The 19052-nt window shown below is 40.6% G+C and overlaps 1 protein-coding gene across 1 annotated transcript in view; it reads left to right on the plus strand.

Moving 5' to 3' along the window:
- The window catches only part of LOC125453255 (interleukin-1 receptor type 1-like), a 49170-nt gene that overhangs the window by 8430 nt on the left and 21688 nt on the right, over positions 1 to 19052 (plus strand). The window contains exons 5-8 of the mRNA XM_048532577.2: positions 2113 to 2281; positions 3970 to 4038; positions 11740 to 11872; positions 14751 to 14899. Coding sequence (XP_048388534.2) covers positions 2113 to 2281; positions 3970 to 4038; positions 11740 to 11872; positions 14751 to 14899 — 520 coding nt within the window. The remainder of the gene's footprint in view (positions 1 to 2112; positions 2282 to 3969; positions 4039 to 11739; positions 11873 to 14750; positions 14900 to 19052) is intronic.

The following is a 19052-nucleotide window of genomic DNA, read 5'->3' on the forward strand; positions in this document are numbered from 1 at the left end:
GAAGTGCTCTGTCTTCATATCCTAACAATAGATCAATAACTAGGCTCATGGTAAGCCAGGGCCCTTGTATAACAAATCTCTATTGGTGGTGTCACTGTACTAACTCCTTTCCTCTTGTGGAGTGATGCTACATGTTAATGCTACAAGCATGCACACCTTACTGAGAAGTGTCCCGTCTAAGGAGTAAGTGGCAGACTAATCATATTAAATGCAGCAATTAAGAGGGTGATCAGTTCCCTTTGGGGTTTGAGTTCACTAAATATGTAAATAACAACAGATTTTAGCATTTTTCTTACTTAACAAATGTACAAATTAAGAGTATAGGTCAACACTGCTGCCCCTTAAGCCTGCTTCACAATTCAAGAAGGGCTTGACTGATTTATTTGTGTTTCAAGCTCCACATTCCCACCTACCCCCAATAACTTTTGACTCCCTTGCCCAATGAAAATCTACCTTCATCTTAAAAATATACAATGATGATGACTCAAGATTAATTTAAAGGAATTTGTGGGATTTTGGTGTTGTTGCCCTTTCTTAGGTAACGAGAGTCCGGAGACAGTATGTTCTCATTAGGGTAACAAAGTGTGGAGCTGGATGAACACACCAGGCCAAGCAGCATCTCAGGAGCACACAAGCTGATGTTTCAGGCCTAGACCGTTCATCAGAGAGGGGCATGGGGAGAGGGTTCTGAAGTAAATAGGGAGAGAGGGGAGGCGGACTGAAGATAGATAGAGGAGAAGATAGGTGGAGAGGGGAGTATAGGTGGGGAGGTGGGGAGGGGATAGGTCAGTCCGGGGAGGACGGACAGGTCAAGGAGGTGGGATGAGGTTAGTAGGTGGGAAATGGAGATGTGGCTTGAGGTAGGAGGAGGGGAAAGGTGAGAGGAAGAACTGGTTAGGGAGGCGGGGACGAGCTGGGCTGGTTTTGGGATGCAGTGGGGAAAGGGGAGATTCTAAAGCTGTGAAGTCCACATTGATACCACTGGGCTGCTCCTCTATCCATCTTCGGTCCACCTCCCCCTCTCTCCCTATTTATTTCAGAACCCTCTCCCCATCCCCCTCTCTGATGATGGGTCTGGGCTCAAAACGTCAGCTTTTGTTCTCCTGAGATGCTGCTTGGCCTGCTGTGTTCATCCAGCCTCACACTTTGTTATCTTGGATTCTCCAGCATCTGCAGTTCCCATTATCTCTGTTCTCATTAGGGTGAAGAGCCAAAACAATGCCACCTGAAGGTGGCAGGAACAGCAACTCATATTCCACTTGGGAACCCTGCCGCCCAATGGTATCATTGTAGATTTCACAAGCTTCAAAATCTCCCCTCCCCCTACTGCATCCTAAAACTAGCCCAGCTCGTCCCTGCCTCCCTAACCTGTTCTTCCTCTCATATATCCCCTCCTTCCATCTCAAGCCGCACCCCGTTTCCTACCTACTAACCTCATCCCTCCCCCTTGATCTGTCCATCCTCCTCGGACTGACCTATCCCCTCCCTACCTCCTCACCTACACTTGCCTCTACTAGCTCCATCCTTGCCTCTTTAACTTGTCCATCTCCTCTCCACCCATATTCTCTTCTATCCGTCTTCAATCCACCTCCCCTTCTCTCTCTTTTTAGTTCAGAACCTTCTCCCCTCCCCCATTTCTGATGAAGGGTCCAGGCCCAACATCAGCTTTTGTGCTCCTGAGATGCTGCTTGGCCTGCTGTGTGCATCCAGCTCCACACTTTTACTTTTAGGTTTGTCCCATTTAGGGAAACCCCCAGTGATATTTCTCCCCCTCTTCAATTGAGTCCTGCTTGCCTGGTCTGGTCAGGTATGTATTCCTGAAAATCAGGCTATCTATACTTCCACCTCCACTGTACATTTCTCTCCTGGTTGAATAATACGTGGCATTGTATCAGTGATCTATCACCATTATGACAAAGTAGGCAGTTATTTTAGCTAACAACCTTATTTTCAGCTCATTATATTACTTAGCATTGATTATTGCTAACCTCCAGGTTTAATTTTCCACATCCCGTAAATTATGTTCAAATTGGATGCAAATTTGCTGACAAAATGTGATTGATAAGTTAAAAATGAAGCTATACAAATTTAGACCATTGCTTTCTGTTTCAGGATTGTATCCCTATTACAATTGACAATAAAAAATATTTTAGTAATTATGATAAACTGATAATCAGCAATGCAGATGATGAAGATACTGGAAATTACACATGTAAACTTGAATACAATTATCTTGGGAAGAAATATAATGTAACAAGAACAACACAACTGAAAATAGAAGGTAGGTGAATTGATAAACATATCAGTCTTCATCTATGTCTTCTAGCAAAAGCAAGAATGTGGATGTTTGAATACTGTGATATATTTACAGAACTAATTTAGGACAGAGGTTTGCCCTTAGGCATTGGATAGAAGAACAGCACACAAAGGCATAAGGCAAAGGATACCTGCCTCTTCAGTTGTGGAATGGAGTTAGAAAAGATTATTTTGGAGGATTGAAGTAAAATTTGTGATGTGATCCAAATTGCTACGTGCATAAATTTGCTTAATACAGTGTTACACACATAAATAAGTTGAAACATACAATAAAATTAGTTTTGTGGCACAAGTTCTGTTTCTTATGTATTTGTGATATCTGGGTGACTTGTATAAAATGCCTTACAGCAGTAGTTTGTACATATGAGAGATTTTAAAAGTCAGGTAATCATTCAGCTGCTCCACAACACTAGCACCTACTCTATATTCACAAAGTAATGTGATCTTTAGGAGGCAGAAACAGTGTTTGTTATGGTCTTTGCATATCATCCAAACTGCAACTGATAGAATGGGTAGATAAGAAAGAGAGAGAGAGAGATGATTCTGGGAGTTGGACAACAGAGAGCGGATCTTCAAAGAGGCAAGAGTGAGAAAGAGAGATTGTTCAGTGATAAGTTGGTGGAAGGCTTTCCTACAACTTTTCATAAACGGAGAAGGGAAATTAACAAGAAATTCACACACACACACATACTTCCATTGTTCTTATTTAGATGGGAAAGGTAAGAGACATAAATCAATCCTACTGAGAAGCTTAAAGTGCATCTTTATATAAAAAATACCTGTTAAAGAGTAGAATCTGCAATTCTCTGTCCATTGAAATGAGGATGACATCTGCCATGCTCTATAGTCTGTGTGTCCTCCAGTGACTCAGCAGGACAGTTCTTAGGGCTCTTGGGCAGAGAGTATGCGATTTTCCCTGAGAAAGGAGGATTCTCTAGTCAGGATTCTGCTCTCCCTTGTTTCAGTTGTATTGCTTCATCAAAGCTGTTTCAAAAGTCAATTTCCAACTTTTTGCAGCTTGTTCAATGAGTTGTTATCACATCGCACATTTTATGGCAGTATCCTCCACAATGTCAATTTGTTCCCCTTGTAATAAGGCCTTCAAGTGTTCACAAAATGTTTTCTCTGCCTTCCTTTAGATCCATTGACATCCTTAAGTTGAGAAGAGACTTTGCTTCATAGAAGTAGAATAACCTGTCGGGGATTAGGGAAAAATTCTGCTGAAGCGAGGGAAATAAAGAGAGTGCTGAGTATGTTACATTAATAATTGGCAGAACCTCTGCCCTCTTAGTGTTGCTGATTTATTTAGCCATTTACGACCTCATCCACTCCCTTGAAACCTTTGGGCAAATATTGGGGACCTGACATTTCCAGATCCTGTTGGGCTTCTCTCCCTCTCAGTTGCACTTTCAACTGACTTACATCATCTCAAGCCCAGGGACATTTTAGGCTGTACAATCTCCAAACAGAGGACAATATATGTACAGGTGATGCCGTCCTGTGTTGTAGATATTCTGTGATGCAACGACTCTATAACATCTCAAAATGAATGTCATCATTTACTGGAATTGAATAGTTGTATTCCTGCCCATTTGTGGCTGCATTTAGAATATCTTCAGTTGTGATCTTTACATTCTGAATTGATTGTTTCAGGAACAATAAATAATCCAATACAACCAGAAATGATAAGTCCTAAAAATGAAACAATTGAAGCAAAACTTGGTAAGTATAAAGAAATAGCCATACCTTCTTGAGCTTTGATTCTGTATCAAATAATCTAACAATACTTCAATATTTATTGTAATGCTGGCGGTAAAATATTGATGACTTTTCACATTAATTTCATCACATGAATGTTGAAGACTTAATGATTGAATGATAATAAGTAATTTTCTCGAGAAGTGATTGTTTATTTGATAACATTCACAGTCCCAGTCAGACTGGTAAATTCTCTTCCCTCAAAGTAACCAATATGTCATATCTGTGGTTAGAGACATTAGCAAAATGCACATTAACAACTTAAAACGATGTCTAGTGAACTGTCAACATGAAAACGGAATTAGAGATTTCCTTGCTTGTTCAGTAGTTGAATGGTCTGAATGATACTGAGCAATTTGAACAAGGAAAACTATAGGAGTAATTTAAACATACACCCAAGGCAGGTGTGACATCAGTGGAAAGCTCAGAAACAATGTCAGATATGTATGCAACTCCCTTGTCTGCCTGGCTGAACTTGTTTTCAAAGCAAAGAACTTTTTCTTCATGAATGATCTTTCCCTACTTTTCCTCCAGGTAAAAGATGCTGCACTGCATACTTACATGGATACTAGCTATAGCCTATCATCTCGTGCGATGTGTGAAACACATTTTTTTCCAGTTTTATCTCCTAACCTCCTTTTCATGTACATTGCTGAGTGTGTCAGAGCTACTTCATGTTCTCACCCTCAATGGGAAATCTCATTGACTTTGTTCCAATTTCTACCCTTCACTCATCAACACCCAGTCCATCTTTAGAACTTCCTTGCCCTTTCTCAAATTTTCTATCTCCATTTGTGTGGATAGGCTATCAACTACACTCCAGATCTGCAGAATCTCACAGCAACCTTGACCACACTTCCTCGTGACCCTCTTCCTATTTCATTCTTCTAGTTCAATCTTCTTCCTCAACCATGGATTCTTACCTACTGTTAGGGCCCTTGACCATGCGTAATGCATTTCACAGATATTCTCTCACCCCTTCCTCTTCTGCCCAGATTCTTCATAAGAATCTAAGGAGAAAGTGCTCTAGAAGCTGGAAGGTCTGAAGGTGGTTAATGACCCAGATTAAACAGACTACACCTCAGAGTTCTAAAAGAGACAGCTGAAGAGATTGTGGAGGCATTTGTCAGTGATCTTGCAGGAATTACTGAAGTTAGGTCGGTTCCCGGGGAGCAGAATATGGCTAATATAACACCCCTGTTTAAGAAGGGAGGGAAGCAGAAGAAAGGAAATTATAGGTCAGTTAGCTTGAACTGGGTCATTACAATTTTAGAGTCCATTATTAAGAATGTGATTACAGAGAACTTGGAAGCGCATGGTAAAATAGGGCTGACTCAGCATGGCTTCATCAAGGGAAGGTCATAATTGACAAATCTGCTATTTCGGAGACATGGATAGAGCAGGGTCAGGAATGGATGTTGCAGGTTCCAGGATTTAGATCTTTCATAAAGGTCAGGGAAGGTAGTAAAAGAGGGGGAGGTGTGGCTTTGTTGGTCAAGGACAGCACAATGGCGGCTGAAAGAACCTTTGAGGACTCGTCTACTGAGGTGGTATGGGCTGAGGTTGCCGAGGAAGGTTTATCGACTGAGTCAGTATGGGTGGAAGTTAGGAACAGCAAGGGAGCAATCACATCACTGGGGGTTTTCTACAGACCCCCAACTAGCAGTAGAGAGATCGAAGAACTCAATGGCCGGCAGATTGTTGAAAAGTGCAAACGTAGCAGGGTTGTTGTTATGGGTGACTTCAACTTTCTCAATATTGATTGGAACCTCCTTAGTGCAGATGGTTTGGACGGAGCGGTTTTTGTCAGGTGTGTTCAGGAGGGTTTCCTTACTCAGTATGTGGACAGGCCGACAAGGGGAGAGGCCATTTTGGATTTGGTGCTCGGCATCTGACAGGTGTCAGATCTTGTGGTGGGAGAACACTTTGGCGACAGTGACCACAACAGCCTCACATTTACCATAGCCATGGAAAGGGAAAGGAGCAGTTACCAGGGGAAGATATTTAACTGGGGAAAAAGAAACTATGACGCTATCAGGCAGGAGTTGGGAAGTACAGATTGGGAGCAATTGTTCCACAGAAAGGGCACAGCAGACATGTGGAGACTGTTTAAGGAGCAGTTGTTGCGAGTGATGTATAAATTTGTTCCTCTGAGACAGGTAAGAAGGAGTAAGATTAAGGAGCCTTGGATGACGGGTATGGAGGTGCTTCTTGTCAAAAAGAAAAAGGCAGCATACGTAAGGTGGAGGAAGCAAGGATCTAGCACAGCTTCAGAGGATTATAGGCTTGCTCAGAAGGAGCTCAAAAATGGACTGAGGAGGGCCAGGAGGGGGCACGAAAAAGGCTTGGCAGGAAGGATTAGGGAGAACCCGAAGGCATTTTACTCATAAGTGAGGAATAAGAGAATGATCAGGGAGAAGGTAAGACCGATCAGAGATAGCGTAGGGAACTTGTGCGTGGAGTCTGAGCAGATAGGGGAAGCCCTAAATGAGTTTTTTGCTTCAGTTTTCACGAAGGAAAGGGACCTTGTTGTGAATGAGGACTTTGAGGAGCAGGAAAACAGGCTTGAACAGATCAAGATTGAGGAAGTTAATGTGCTGGAAATTTTGGCAAACATTAAGATTGATAAGTCCCCAGGGCCAGACCAGATTTATCCTAGGTTGCTCTGGGAAGCAAGAATGGAGGTTGCTAAGCTGCTGGCGAAGATCTTTGCTTCCTCACTCTCCACGGGAGTCGTACCAGAAGATTGGAGGGAGGCAAATGTTGTTCCACTTTTCAAGAAAGGGAATAGGGAAATCCCTGGAAATTACAGACCAGTCAGTCTTATGTCTGTGGTCAGCAAAGTTTTGGAAAGAATTCCGAGGGATAGGATTTATGACTATTTGGAAAAGCATAGTGTGATTAAAGGGAGTCAGCATGGCTTTGTGAGAGGCAGGTCATGCCTTACAAATCTTATTGAGTTCTTTGAGGAAGTCACGAGACAGGTTGACGAGGGTCGAGCAGTGGATGTGGTGTACATGGACTTCAGCAAGGCATTTGATAAGGTTCCCCACCGCAGGCTCATTCATAAAGTCAGGAGGTATGGGATACAGGGTGATTTGGCTGTCTGGATTCAGAATTGGTTGGCTGACAGGAGGCAGAGAGTGGTTGTAGATGGTAAGTATTCTGCATGGAGGTCAGTGCTGAGTGGTGTCCCGCAGGGCTCTGTTCTTGGGCCTCTGCTCTTTGTTGTTTTTATAAATGACTTGGATGAGGAGGTTGAGGGGTATGTTAGTATGTTTGCTGATGACACAAAGGTTGGAGGTGCCGTTGATAGTATCAAGGGCTATTGCAGGCTTCAGCGAGACATTGACAGAATGCAAAGCTGGGCTGAGAAATGGCAGATGGAGTTCAACCTGGATAAATGCGAAGTGATGCATTTTGGAAGGTCGAACTTAAATGCTGAATATAGGATTAAAGGCAGGATTCTCGGCAGTTTGGAGGAACAGCAGAATCTTGGCGTTCAAGCGCATAGCTCCCTCAAAGTTGCCACCCAGGTGGATAAGGTGGTTAAGAAAGCATATGGTGTTTTGGCTTTCATTAACAAGGGGATTGAGTTTAAGAGCCGCGAGGTTGTGCTGCAGCTCTACAAAACCCTGGTGAGACCACACTTGGAATATTGTGCCCAGTTCTGGTCGCCCTATTATAGGAAAGATGTGGAGGCTTTGGAGAGGGTGCAAAGGAGGTTTACCAGGATGCTGCCTGGACTGGAGGGCTTGTCTTACGAGGAAAGGTTGACTGAGCTCAGACTTTTCTCTCTGGAGAGAAGGAGGAAGAGAGGTGATCTGATCGAGGTGTACAAGGTAATGAGAGGCATGGATAGAGTCGATAGCCAGAGACTTTTCCCCAGGGCAGGATTGACTGCCACGAGGGGTCATAATTTTAAGGTGTTAGGAGGAAGGTATAGAGGAGACATCAGAGAGAGGTTCTTCACCCAGACAGTTGTGAGCGCATGGAATAGCTTACCAGTGGTAGTCGTGGAAGCAGAGTCATTAGTGACATTTAAGCAACTGCTGGACATGCACATGGACAGAAGTGAATTGAGGGGAATGTAGGTTAGGTTATTTTTTTTTGGATGAGGGTTATTCCACGGCACAACATCGTGGGCCGAAGGGCCTGTACTGTGCTGTACTTTTCTATGTTCTATGTTCTATGTTAGCATTCTTTGAGGAGGTAATGAGCAAGCTAGACAAAGGAAATCCACCAGATGTGATCTATTTGGATTTCCACAAGGCATTTGACAAGGTGTCGCACAGGAGGCTGCTAAATTAGATAAGAGCCCATGGTGTTAAGTGCAAGGTATTGACATTGATAGATGATTGGCTGACTGGCTGGGTCTTTTTCAGGATGGCAGCTAGTGACTAGTAGAGTTCCACAGGTGTCAGTGTTAGGACCACAACTATTCACATTCTGCATTAACAATTTGGTAGAAGGAACTGAGGACATTGTTGTTAAGTTGGCAGATGATATAAAGATAAGTGGAGGGATAGGTAGTGTCGAGGAGGCAGGGAGGTTTCAGAAGGCTAGGAGAACAGGCAAAGAATGGTGGGTGAAATACAATGTGGGCAAGTGTAAAATTATGCACTTTGGTAGGAAGAATAGAAGTGTGGACTCTTTTCTAAATGGGACAAGGCTTCTGAAATCTGAAGCACAAAAGAGCTTTGTCCTAACTCACGATTTTCTTAAAGTTATTAGAGAAGTTCAGTAGATAGTTAGGAAGGCAAATGCAATGTTAGCATTCATTTCAAGAGGGCTAGAATACTATAGCAGGGATATATTGCTTACGCTGTATAAGATTCTGGCCAGACTGCATTTGGAATGTTGTGAGCAATTTTGGCTCCATATATAAGGAAGGGTGTGCTGACCTTGAAGGGGGTCCAGAGGAAATTTATAAGAATGATCCTGGAGATGACGGGCTTATCATATGAAAAGTGGTTGATGACTTTTGGGTCTGGACCCAATGGAGTTTAGAAGGATGAGGGGGATATCATTGAAACTCACAGGGTACTGATAAGCTTGGATAGAGTGGATGTAAAGAAAATGTTTCCACTAGAAGGAGAGACTAGGAACCGAGGGCAGAGCCTAGAAGGGATGATCCTTCAGAACTGAGATGAGGAGGAATTTCTTCAGCCAAAGGGTGGTGAATCTGTTCATCCCGTTGCTGCTGAAGGTCGTGGAGGCCAAGCCAAGAATCTGTTTAGGGCAGAGATAGATAAGTTCTTGATTAGAAAGGGGATCAAATTATGGGGAGAAGGCAAGAGAATTGGGTTGAGAAACATATCAGCTATGACAGAAAGGTGGGGCAGTCTCTATGACCTTATTCTTCTCCTATATCTAATGGTCGTATAGAGTTCACCGGTCCTCAACTTCCACTCGATCTGTTTCCATATTCAATGATCATCCATCTTCATTTTCACCACAGCTGGTGAGATTCCCCCACAACATACCTCTTTCCCTGGCTTGTGTGCAGCAGCATTTTGAAGGAACTGTGCCTTGTGTGACACCCTGGTCACTCCGCGGTCAACTCCTTTCCACGCCGCTTGCCTTTCTCACAGCTTCATTCTGTGCGAGAATCAGAGATGCAACACCTGCCCTATTGCCTCAGCCTTCTAACCTTCAAAGCCCTGAATATCCTGTCCATGTAAAACAGTGGTTTCTTACATGGAAACAGATTATAGGAGTAGTTTTGGCCTGCTCTGCCATTCATTATGATCATGGCTGATCGTCCAATTCAATAGCTTGTTTCTGTTTTTCCCTATATCATTTAGTCCCAACTGCTTTATCCAACTGTTTTTTTTTTAAATCATACAATGCTTAGCCTCAACTGCTTTCTCTGAAAGTGGATTCCACAGATGTATCACTCTCTAGATGAAGAAATTTCTCCTCATCTGAGGTCTAAACTGTTAACCCTGTAGATCCTTAGACTCTGACCCTGATTCTGGGTTCCCCAGCTATCGGGAACTTCCATTCTGCATCTATCCTGTCTAGTTCTGTTAGAGTCTTCCAATGTGGCACTCTGCATTTGCTGCTTACAATGTGATCCCCCTCTGTACTGGGGAAACCAAGAGCTGAAGACTGACTACCTTATTGATCAGAGATAATGGGAACTGCTGATGCTGGAGAATCCAAGATAATAAAATGTGAGGCTGGATGAACACAGCAGGCCAAGCAGCATCTCAGGAGCACAAAAGCTGACGTTTCGGGCCTAGACCCTTCATCAGAGAGGGGGGTGGGGTGAGGGTTCTGGAATAAATAGGGACAGAGGGGGAGGCGGACCGAAGATGGAGAGAAAAGAAGATAGTTGGAGAGAGTATAGGTGGGGAGGTAGGGAGGGGATAGATCAGTCCAGGGAAGACGGACAGGTCAAGGAGGTGGGATGAGGTTAGTAGGTAGGAAATGGAGGTGTGGCTTGGGGTGGGAGGAAGGGATGGGTGAGAGGAAGAACAGGTTAGGGAACCAAAGATGGAGAGAAAAGAAGATAGGTGGGCCTTATTGATCACTTCCTTTTAGTCTGCAGGCATGATCCTGTGCTTTCGGCTGCCCATCATTTCACTTTTGTGCATTGCTCTCAATTTGACCTTTCTAGCCTTTGTTTTCTGCAGCCTCCTAATTAAACTCAACATAAGCTAGAGGAGCAGCCCTTCATTTTTTCACTGAATACTTTATTGCTTTTTGCATTCAATGCAGTGTTCAACAATTGTAGATATATCCTCAGTTGCCATTTTATTTTGTTTCTTTCTTGAAAGATTTATTAATCCATTATTTGTCCCATACTGAAGCATAATGGCAGATTTATTTTTCAGCATTGAATAATGTACTGTTAAATAGTTACTATGTGAAACTGTTTAATTATGTTAGTTCAATTAGTGATATTGTTTGGGTTTTATTAATTTCCTATTGTTCTTTATGACTCAAATAATTAAAGTAAAAGGTTAATAATTTAGAGGTATCATTAGGAAATCCTTCAGGTTCCACTAAATTCCTCTGTGTAATTTTAACTTTATTCTTTAAATGTGAAACAAGAAACATACTGTGTGACAGGAAACCAGACTTATGTTTTCTTATGAGTGATAATGGGAACTGCAGATGCTGGAGAATCAAAGATAATAAAATGTGAGGCTGGATGAACACAGCAGGCCAAGCAGCATCTCAGGAGCACAAAAGCTGACGTTTCGGGCCTAGACCCTTCATCAGAGAGGGGGATGGGGTGAGGGTTCTGGAATAAATAGGGAGAGAGGGGGAGGCGGACCGAAGGTGGAGAGAAAAGAAGATAGGTGGAGAGAGTATAGGTGGGGAGGTAAGGAGGGGATAGGTCAGTCCAGGGAAGACGGACAGGTCAAGGAGGTGGGATGAGGTTAGTAGGTAGATGGGGGTGCGGCTTGGGGTGGGAGGAAGGGATGGGTGAGAGGAAGAACAGGTTAGGGAGGCAGAGACAGGTTGGGCTGGTTTTGGGATGCAGTGGGTGGAGTGGAGGAGCTGGGCTGGTTGTGTGGTGCAGTGGGGTGCAGTGATGTTTTCTTATGTTGGCAGTAATCACTTTGATTAAACTTGAAAGTCTGCAGCATTATTTTATTAATTATATTTCTGTATTTTAAGACTGCATAATTTTTTATGATTATTTCACAGGGTCAGAGCTAAATATGATCTGTGAAGTTCTTCTGGGATCAGGCGAAGTGGAAGCAATTTCAAGGCTTACCTGGAAAATGAATAACACTGATATTCCCGAAGATATGGTCAGAATTAAGCAAGGAAACAAAATGTATGTTTTACTTTAATCCTTAACCAAATTGATTGCTTATTAGAGAAGTGTGGGATAATGGAAATAAAATCTGTAAATGCGCCTAGTGATTATGAAAAAGACTTTGCTGGACTTAAGCCACTTAAGTCTTGTTGTGTCTGTCATAAGATATTAATGTGAAATTTACAAACGTATATTTAATGATACAAAGGTCCTATCTTTCCTTCATCATTACATAGAATGGAATTATCTTGTACTTATATAATTAGGATGTAAGTAAGGGAAGAACTCTGTGTAAAAGATCAATGAAATGTGAGCGCAAATATGTTAAGCATGTCATAATCCTTTCTCACATTTTCTCATTGTTTTATGCCTTTGTTGACTCATGTGCTGAAATCCATCTTAGTTTCACTTAAGATGTTCCACCCCAATCTAAAGTGGCCTACATATGAATTTTCTGCAATTAATATTAGGCACAGTCAAAGACATTTATCATGGTGCTTTGTTGCAATTATTTTTTCTGTTTCTTTTGTTGCAATTTTATTTTAACAGTAGAAGTCCATTCAAAAATTGAAATGCTTCTACTACTGCAAATTCCAAAATGTGCTGTGGCTTCTTATGTGCCAATAATAATTACTTTTAAATTATGTTACAATGTCTATGGGGAAATTATAAACCAAAATCACAAAATGGCCACCCAAACAAACAATTAAGATGTTTCAGAGACAGCAGGAACTGCAGATGCTGGAGAATCTGAGATAACAAGTTGTAGAGCTGGATGAACACAGCAGGCCAAGCAGCATCAGAGGAGCAGGAAGGCTGACGTTTCAAGCTTAGAACTTTCTTCAGAAAAATTTTCTGAAGAAGGGTCTAGACTCAAAATGTCAGCATTCCTGCTCCTCTAGTGTTGCTTGGCCTGCTGTGTTCACCCAGCTCTACACCTTGTTAGCTCTGTAATTAAGATTTTACATTTTGTAACTTTAATCGTAAGAAATTGAGTCCTAATGCAAATAAAACTTGAGCTAGCAGGCAAATGATATTTTAAAGACAAAGGTAAATTTCAAATTACAGAGCAGATATAATATATGCACATTACCTTATTTGCACATTAGCATTAACGTCACTCCCTGGGGCAGGTGATATTACCATGGTTCCATGTTCTTAACTCTGCCTTTGGTAAAAAAGAGTTTCCCACAGAATCAATTCAGCCCTTAAGATGTATTCACTCACAAATATATTTCACACAAGACTCCCACAGGCTGTTCACTCCTGCAAAACTTTGTCAAAAAACAGGTTCACAACCATGCTGGTGGTAATTTTCCCCAGAGATCCTTTTATGAGCCACTTTAATAAACCCAGTTACGTAGTCTGGTTTGATCTAGCGAAACTGAACCAAAAGCATTAAAACTGTACAACTCACAAACCTTCAGCTTTCTGTCCTATCGAAGTATTTCATATAAACTTGTGTATTCATGTATGTGCCTTCTCTGTTCTCCTCTCTACTGTGATGCACCTTCATTCTTATATTAGCAACTGCTTTGTCTGCCTTCTTTGTGTCTGGTCGCGTGGCATTTAGTATCTTAATGTCCATCTTACTGATACTGTTTACAGGTCAAAGGGTTACTGGTTCACATGAACCAAGAGTTATATTATTCAAGAAAATTACAATTGATCCCTTTAAGATTTGTGCAAATTTTTAAAAAGCTATTTCATGCATTCTTAGACACAATTACAAACTTTAAAGAAATTACAAATTTTCCTTACTGTAATGCTTTTGGGTCAAAGACTTTACATCAACTGCTCTTTCCTGCCCTGTTCCCTTAATTGTTAGTCTGCATTAAGCTATTGATCTTCACCTGAGCATACTCAACAATCAGAAATCAATGCCCTCTCTGTTGGTGAGTATAGTGTTCAGGTAGCAGATTTATCAGGTGAGAATGTGGTAGGTTGGGGCACCAAGATTTTCCATGCTCTGTTCCGATTACTCTCTGAGGCCAACTTGTACTTAGCAAAACTGGCTCCTGATGGAAATTTATCCCCAAATGTGTACATATGCCAAATCATTGTGATTCAGCAAGATGTATGTTCCAGCTACTTCTCTGGGGCCGAGGACGACTAGTGGATGGCACCAATAACAGAAGACAAGAATTGTGTGTAAGATAGATGCAAAAAGTTAGAGACAATTAAAGGAAGTTGCACTGTGTACATTTTTCTTTTAAACACATTGCCTTGAAATAACCATGAAAACAATTTCCCAGTGGCCAATAAAAAAAACAAGCTCAGTGTAAATAGATAAATGTTTATACCCACTACTATGACTCATGAAATCAGGAAACTTAGTGACAGCATGTTCATGAGACTGAAAATAATACTCCATGTCACTTTCTCTATATTTTGATGATGATTCTCCTATGCTTCAAGTGGGACAAATGATTGGGGCATATGTAATTTCCCTACTACTTGAGAAAGAGATTAAAATCATTTCCAGGAACTGCAAATTCATCATGACCCATATTACTGGTGATAAGCTCAAATGTCACACTTTTTCTGCCGTAATTTCAAAGTCTTAAAAATATAATAAAAGGAAGTCAGGTATTTCTGCTTTCTAAACTCTTGATGTTCTGTCTTCTCTTTGAAAGCAGGATGGTGAAAGATTTCCAAAGCTAAATACTTACTAACCTCTTGATGTAATTGGGCAATGACATAGAGTCACACATAAGTTTAAACACATCTCAGTCTTGGTAGCTAAACACAAAATATCCACAGCTAACATTTAATTACTGTATCTATTTGGACTGATGTTTTTCAATGTAATGCTTTTTCAAAGGAGCAACATTCTGAATAATTGTGCACCAAATGATGAACATTTACAAATTGTTTTATTTTTATACCTCCACAGCGACAAAAAAGAAGCTAAGCATACAGTGGTATCTTTGAGAACCTTATCAATCTCCAAAATCATCGAAGAAGATTTTCAAACCACATTTGAATGTTTTGCACATAACCCACAAGGCAATAGTCATGGCTTTATAAAAATTATACCTCAATGTAAGGTTTGCTTTTGAGCTTAATTTTTTACTTGAATAAAGGCATTTTGTTATTTTTATGTTTAGTTTATCAAGCAGTCTATGCATATGTATCGCAAAATTTAAAGCATTGAGAAAAACCTGTTTCCATTTTTGTATGAGTAAGGCATGAGTTAATGTTTCCACGGTGGTCCAGGCATTGGCTTAGCTGTAAACTCAGAGGCAATATTTGTTCATCCTTTCCATGGAAGAGGGAATAGTTTCAAATTTATCATTAGCCTTCTGGTCAGTTTTCTCAGCAGTTTTCTTTTTAATATTTGCAATTCGTATTTGTGATGGGTAATTGTTTACATAATAGGAAGCTGGTCATCACTTGTTGCTAAAAACTGTTGAGTTAGAAGCTGATATCTGAAGTGATTCAATTTAATTCATTTATTTTTGTGACATCCTGATGGATTCGTTCATTGCTGCATTTTCTAGCCTGAACGTTAGTCCTTCCACTCTTATTGTGTAATTTTGAGGCAGTTCCTTTCAGGTGCCAAAGCCTCTGGTCAGTGCCTGGTGAGATTTCCTCATTATTTTCTAATGTAATTGTTACCCTTTAGTCCAGGAATGGGAGGTCTGCATTTTGTCACCTTAAAATGCTGATTTTTTAAATTGCATTATTTTACCTTGTTACTCTGCACTTCTCAGACGCAATCCCAATTAGAACTCGCCAAAAGAATACGTATGGAATGACACTGGTCTTGTTTTATAGTAAACATGACTTAGTGCTAGCTGTCACTTGTTAGTTAAAAGTTATTAGTGTAATCTCTATTCTGGAGACCTTGAACAGGACTTTGCAATTTTACGCATCAGTAAACTGATTTGTAGTTCTCAACTCTGTACTGTCTGGAAAGCAATTATCCAGCACAAAATTCCCCTTGATTGGCCAAATAGTGGCCAGAACTTGCCTTGCAGAACAGTAGAAAAGTTCTTCAGTGTGTTAACCAACATTTATGTGCAACCAATTTTACCTAAACAGATTATCGGCTTGTTCATCTCCTTTGCTGTTTGAAGGATCTTGTGTGCGCAGACTAACTGCTGCATTTCCCTATATTATGACAGAGACTACATTTGAAAACAATTCATTATTTACTTTAACATTTTAATGTTGTGCAAAGTGCTACTAAATGTGAATTTTTCGTTTATATGACATGCTGCCGCAAGTACAAACCTTCAAACACTGTGGCCTTTATAACAGAAAGGGAGCAAGATTGATGGAGGAACAGGGTTAAGTTTTAAAGCATTTATTTTTACAGCATGGAATTAATATATGTCCTATTTCAAATGAAATCACAGATTCTTGTAAGTTAGTTCAAAAGGTCCAGATGTTTAATGAGATCTATAATTAGACAAAATGAAGAAGGAAGGCAAAACATGAATCAAATACTTCTAAAACAAGTTAGCTCTTATTCCATGTACTGGATGATGATTTCAGAGAATAAGTTCATAAGGTCTTGCAAACTGAATGGAATATCAAATCCTAAAGAGAGAGAGCCGGGCTTGGGGCGTGGGAGAGTGTGGAGGGGAAGCAGACACACGGATATATGAAAATATGCAGTTGGAGCAGCAATATGACTCTTGGCCCCTTGCTCTAAGAGTTAATAGGATCATTGCTGACTTAATTACACCACATTCCTGCCTACCCCCATAACACTTCACCCTTTTATAACAAAGTGTGAAGCTGGATGAACGCAGCAGGCCAAGCAGCATCTCAGGAGCACAAAAGCTGATGTTTTGGGCCTAGACCTTCATCAGAGAGGTGACGAAGGGTCTAGGCCTGAAACTTCAGGTTTTGTGCTCCTGAGATGCTGCTTGGCCTGCTGTGGTCATCCAGCTTCACACTTTGTTACCTTGGATTCTCCAGCATCTGCAGTTCCCATCATCTCTGATCACACTTCACCCCTTTGCTTAGTAATGAGACATAGGAGTAGAAGTAAGCCATTCAGCCTATCAAGACTGCTATGCCATTCAATGATGTCAGAGTTGATCTGATAATCCTCAATTGAATTTTCCTGCTTTTTCCCAATAACCCTTGATTCCCTTACTGATTAAAATCTCTTTATCTCAATCTTGAAAGACCCAATGACCCAGCATCTACTACCATCTGTGGCAAAGAATTCCACAGATTCACTACCCTCTGAGAAATGAAATTTCTCCTCATCTCCTTTTTAAACACATGAACCCTTATTCTGGGATTATACCGTCTGTCTTAGTTTCTCACACGAGGAGATACAAACTTCCACGTATACACTGTAAAGTCCCCTAAGAACCATGCAATGTTTCAATAAGGTTGCCTCTTATTCTTCTGAACTCCAAAGGTACAGGTCCGACCTACTCAACCTCTCCTCATAACGTAGCCCCCCTATACCTGGAATCAATCTCGTGAGCTTTCTCTGGACTGACTGAAAAGCAAGCGTATCTTTCCTTAGATATAGGACCCGATGCTGTTCATACTATTTCATCAGTCCTCTGATTAGTCCCTTGAATATTTTTAGGACAACTTCCATATTTGCATCCTACATTCCCCTTGAAATAAAGGCCAACATTCTATTTGCCTTCCTTATATTAGCTTTAGTGAGTAATACATGAGGGGTCCCAAATCCCTCTGGATTCTATAGTCACAGTTACTTTATATAAATCCTTTTCTCCTTTCCCTTCTTAATAATTTAGTAAGTTTGGAATAGCATTTATGTTTTCTACTGTGATGGCTAATGCAAAGTATTTGTTACAGACCTCTTCCATTTCCTGGTTCCCCATCATTTATTTCCCCAGTCTCATTATCTAAGGGATCAGTGTTAATTTTGGCCCCCCCTTCCTTTATATATATTTAAAGATGCTCTTACTGTCCATTTTGATATTGTTTGCAAGATTACTTTAAAGTATATATTTTCACACTTTATGGTAAATTTAATAATCTTTTGTTGGTTTTTAAAACTTTCCCAATCCTCTGGGTTGCCAGTAATCTGTAAATCACATTGTATGTACAGTAGAATTTTTATTAACTAGAACTTATGGGACCAGGAATGTGATTAAATATTCTGGCTGATCAAGTGGTCCACATAACCGATGTAAAAATGCACACTAAGTAATATAAATGTAATGCAGGGGGCATAGACATCACTGTTACATTTTATTTACAGCATAAATCATAGAAATAATAACTTAAATAAAACTTACCCAGCAGAGAGCCTTCTTACTCGCAGTCTCAACTAACTACTCTGGTATTGTGGAAATCATGATAACACAGTTAGCTTTTGACATTTCAGTTATCATAGTTTTTGCCAGTTTGTCAAGTCTGCTGGTTCATTAGGTGCAGGTTAAAACAAAGTTTGCTGTATACCATTCCTAGAGTCCTACTTTTCCACTGGCATATTAGTTTGTTGTGAGCCATAATTTACTTTCTTAAATATGTGCCATTTTATCTCAACTGTATTTGGTGTTAAATATCTTTCCCAGTCCACTCCAGCTAGCTCTGCCTTCATTTCTTCGTAATTACCCCTCTGAAGTTGAGCACACTTGTTTCCAACACAAGTTCCTCCCTCACAAACTAAATGCTAAATTCTACCATCTTATTGTTGCTGCTTCTGGAGGGATCTTTTACTCTGACATCATTCATTAATCCAGCCTCATTACACCTCACCAGATCCAATATAGCCTGGTTCCTGGTTGGAACTACAACATATTATTCAAGGAAACTGTCCTGAACACACACACTGGATTCTTCCTTATGACTACCTCTGCCGATATGACTGTTTATATCTACATGAAGATTCAAGTCACCCAATATTAATGTATTGCCTTTTTTCCATACCTTCATTAATTCCTGGTTTATTTTCTGTCCATTCTGTAGTTACTTTCAGGGAACCTATAGACCACTCTGACTTGTTTTTTCCCATTTATATTTCTTACCTCCACCCATATGAATCCTACATTTCTAATCCAAGATAATTTCCTCGTTTCATTGTTATTCCATCCTTTATGAACAATGCTACTGCTCTACTCTTTCTTTTCTGCTTGACTTTCAAGAAGTCACATATGTCTGAGCATTTAGTTACCAATTGTGATCTTCTAATAACAATATCTCCTTAATTGCTGTAAGACCATACACATTAACTGGTAAATGTGCTGTT

This window comes from Stegostoma tigrinum, chromosome 6 (assembly GCF_030684315.1).
Source record: "Stegostoma tigrinum isolate sSteTig4 chromosome 6, sSteTig4.hap1, whole genome shotgun sequence".
Lineage (NCBI taxonomy): Eukaryota > Metazoa > Chordata > Chondrichthyes > Orectolobiformes > Stegostomatidae > Stegostoma > Stegostoma tigrinum.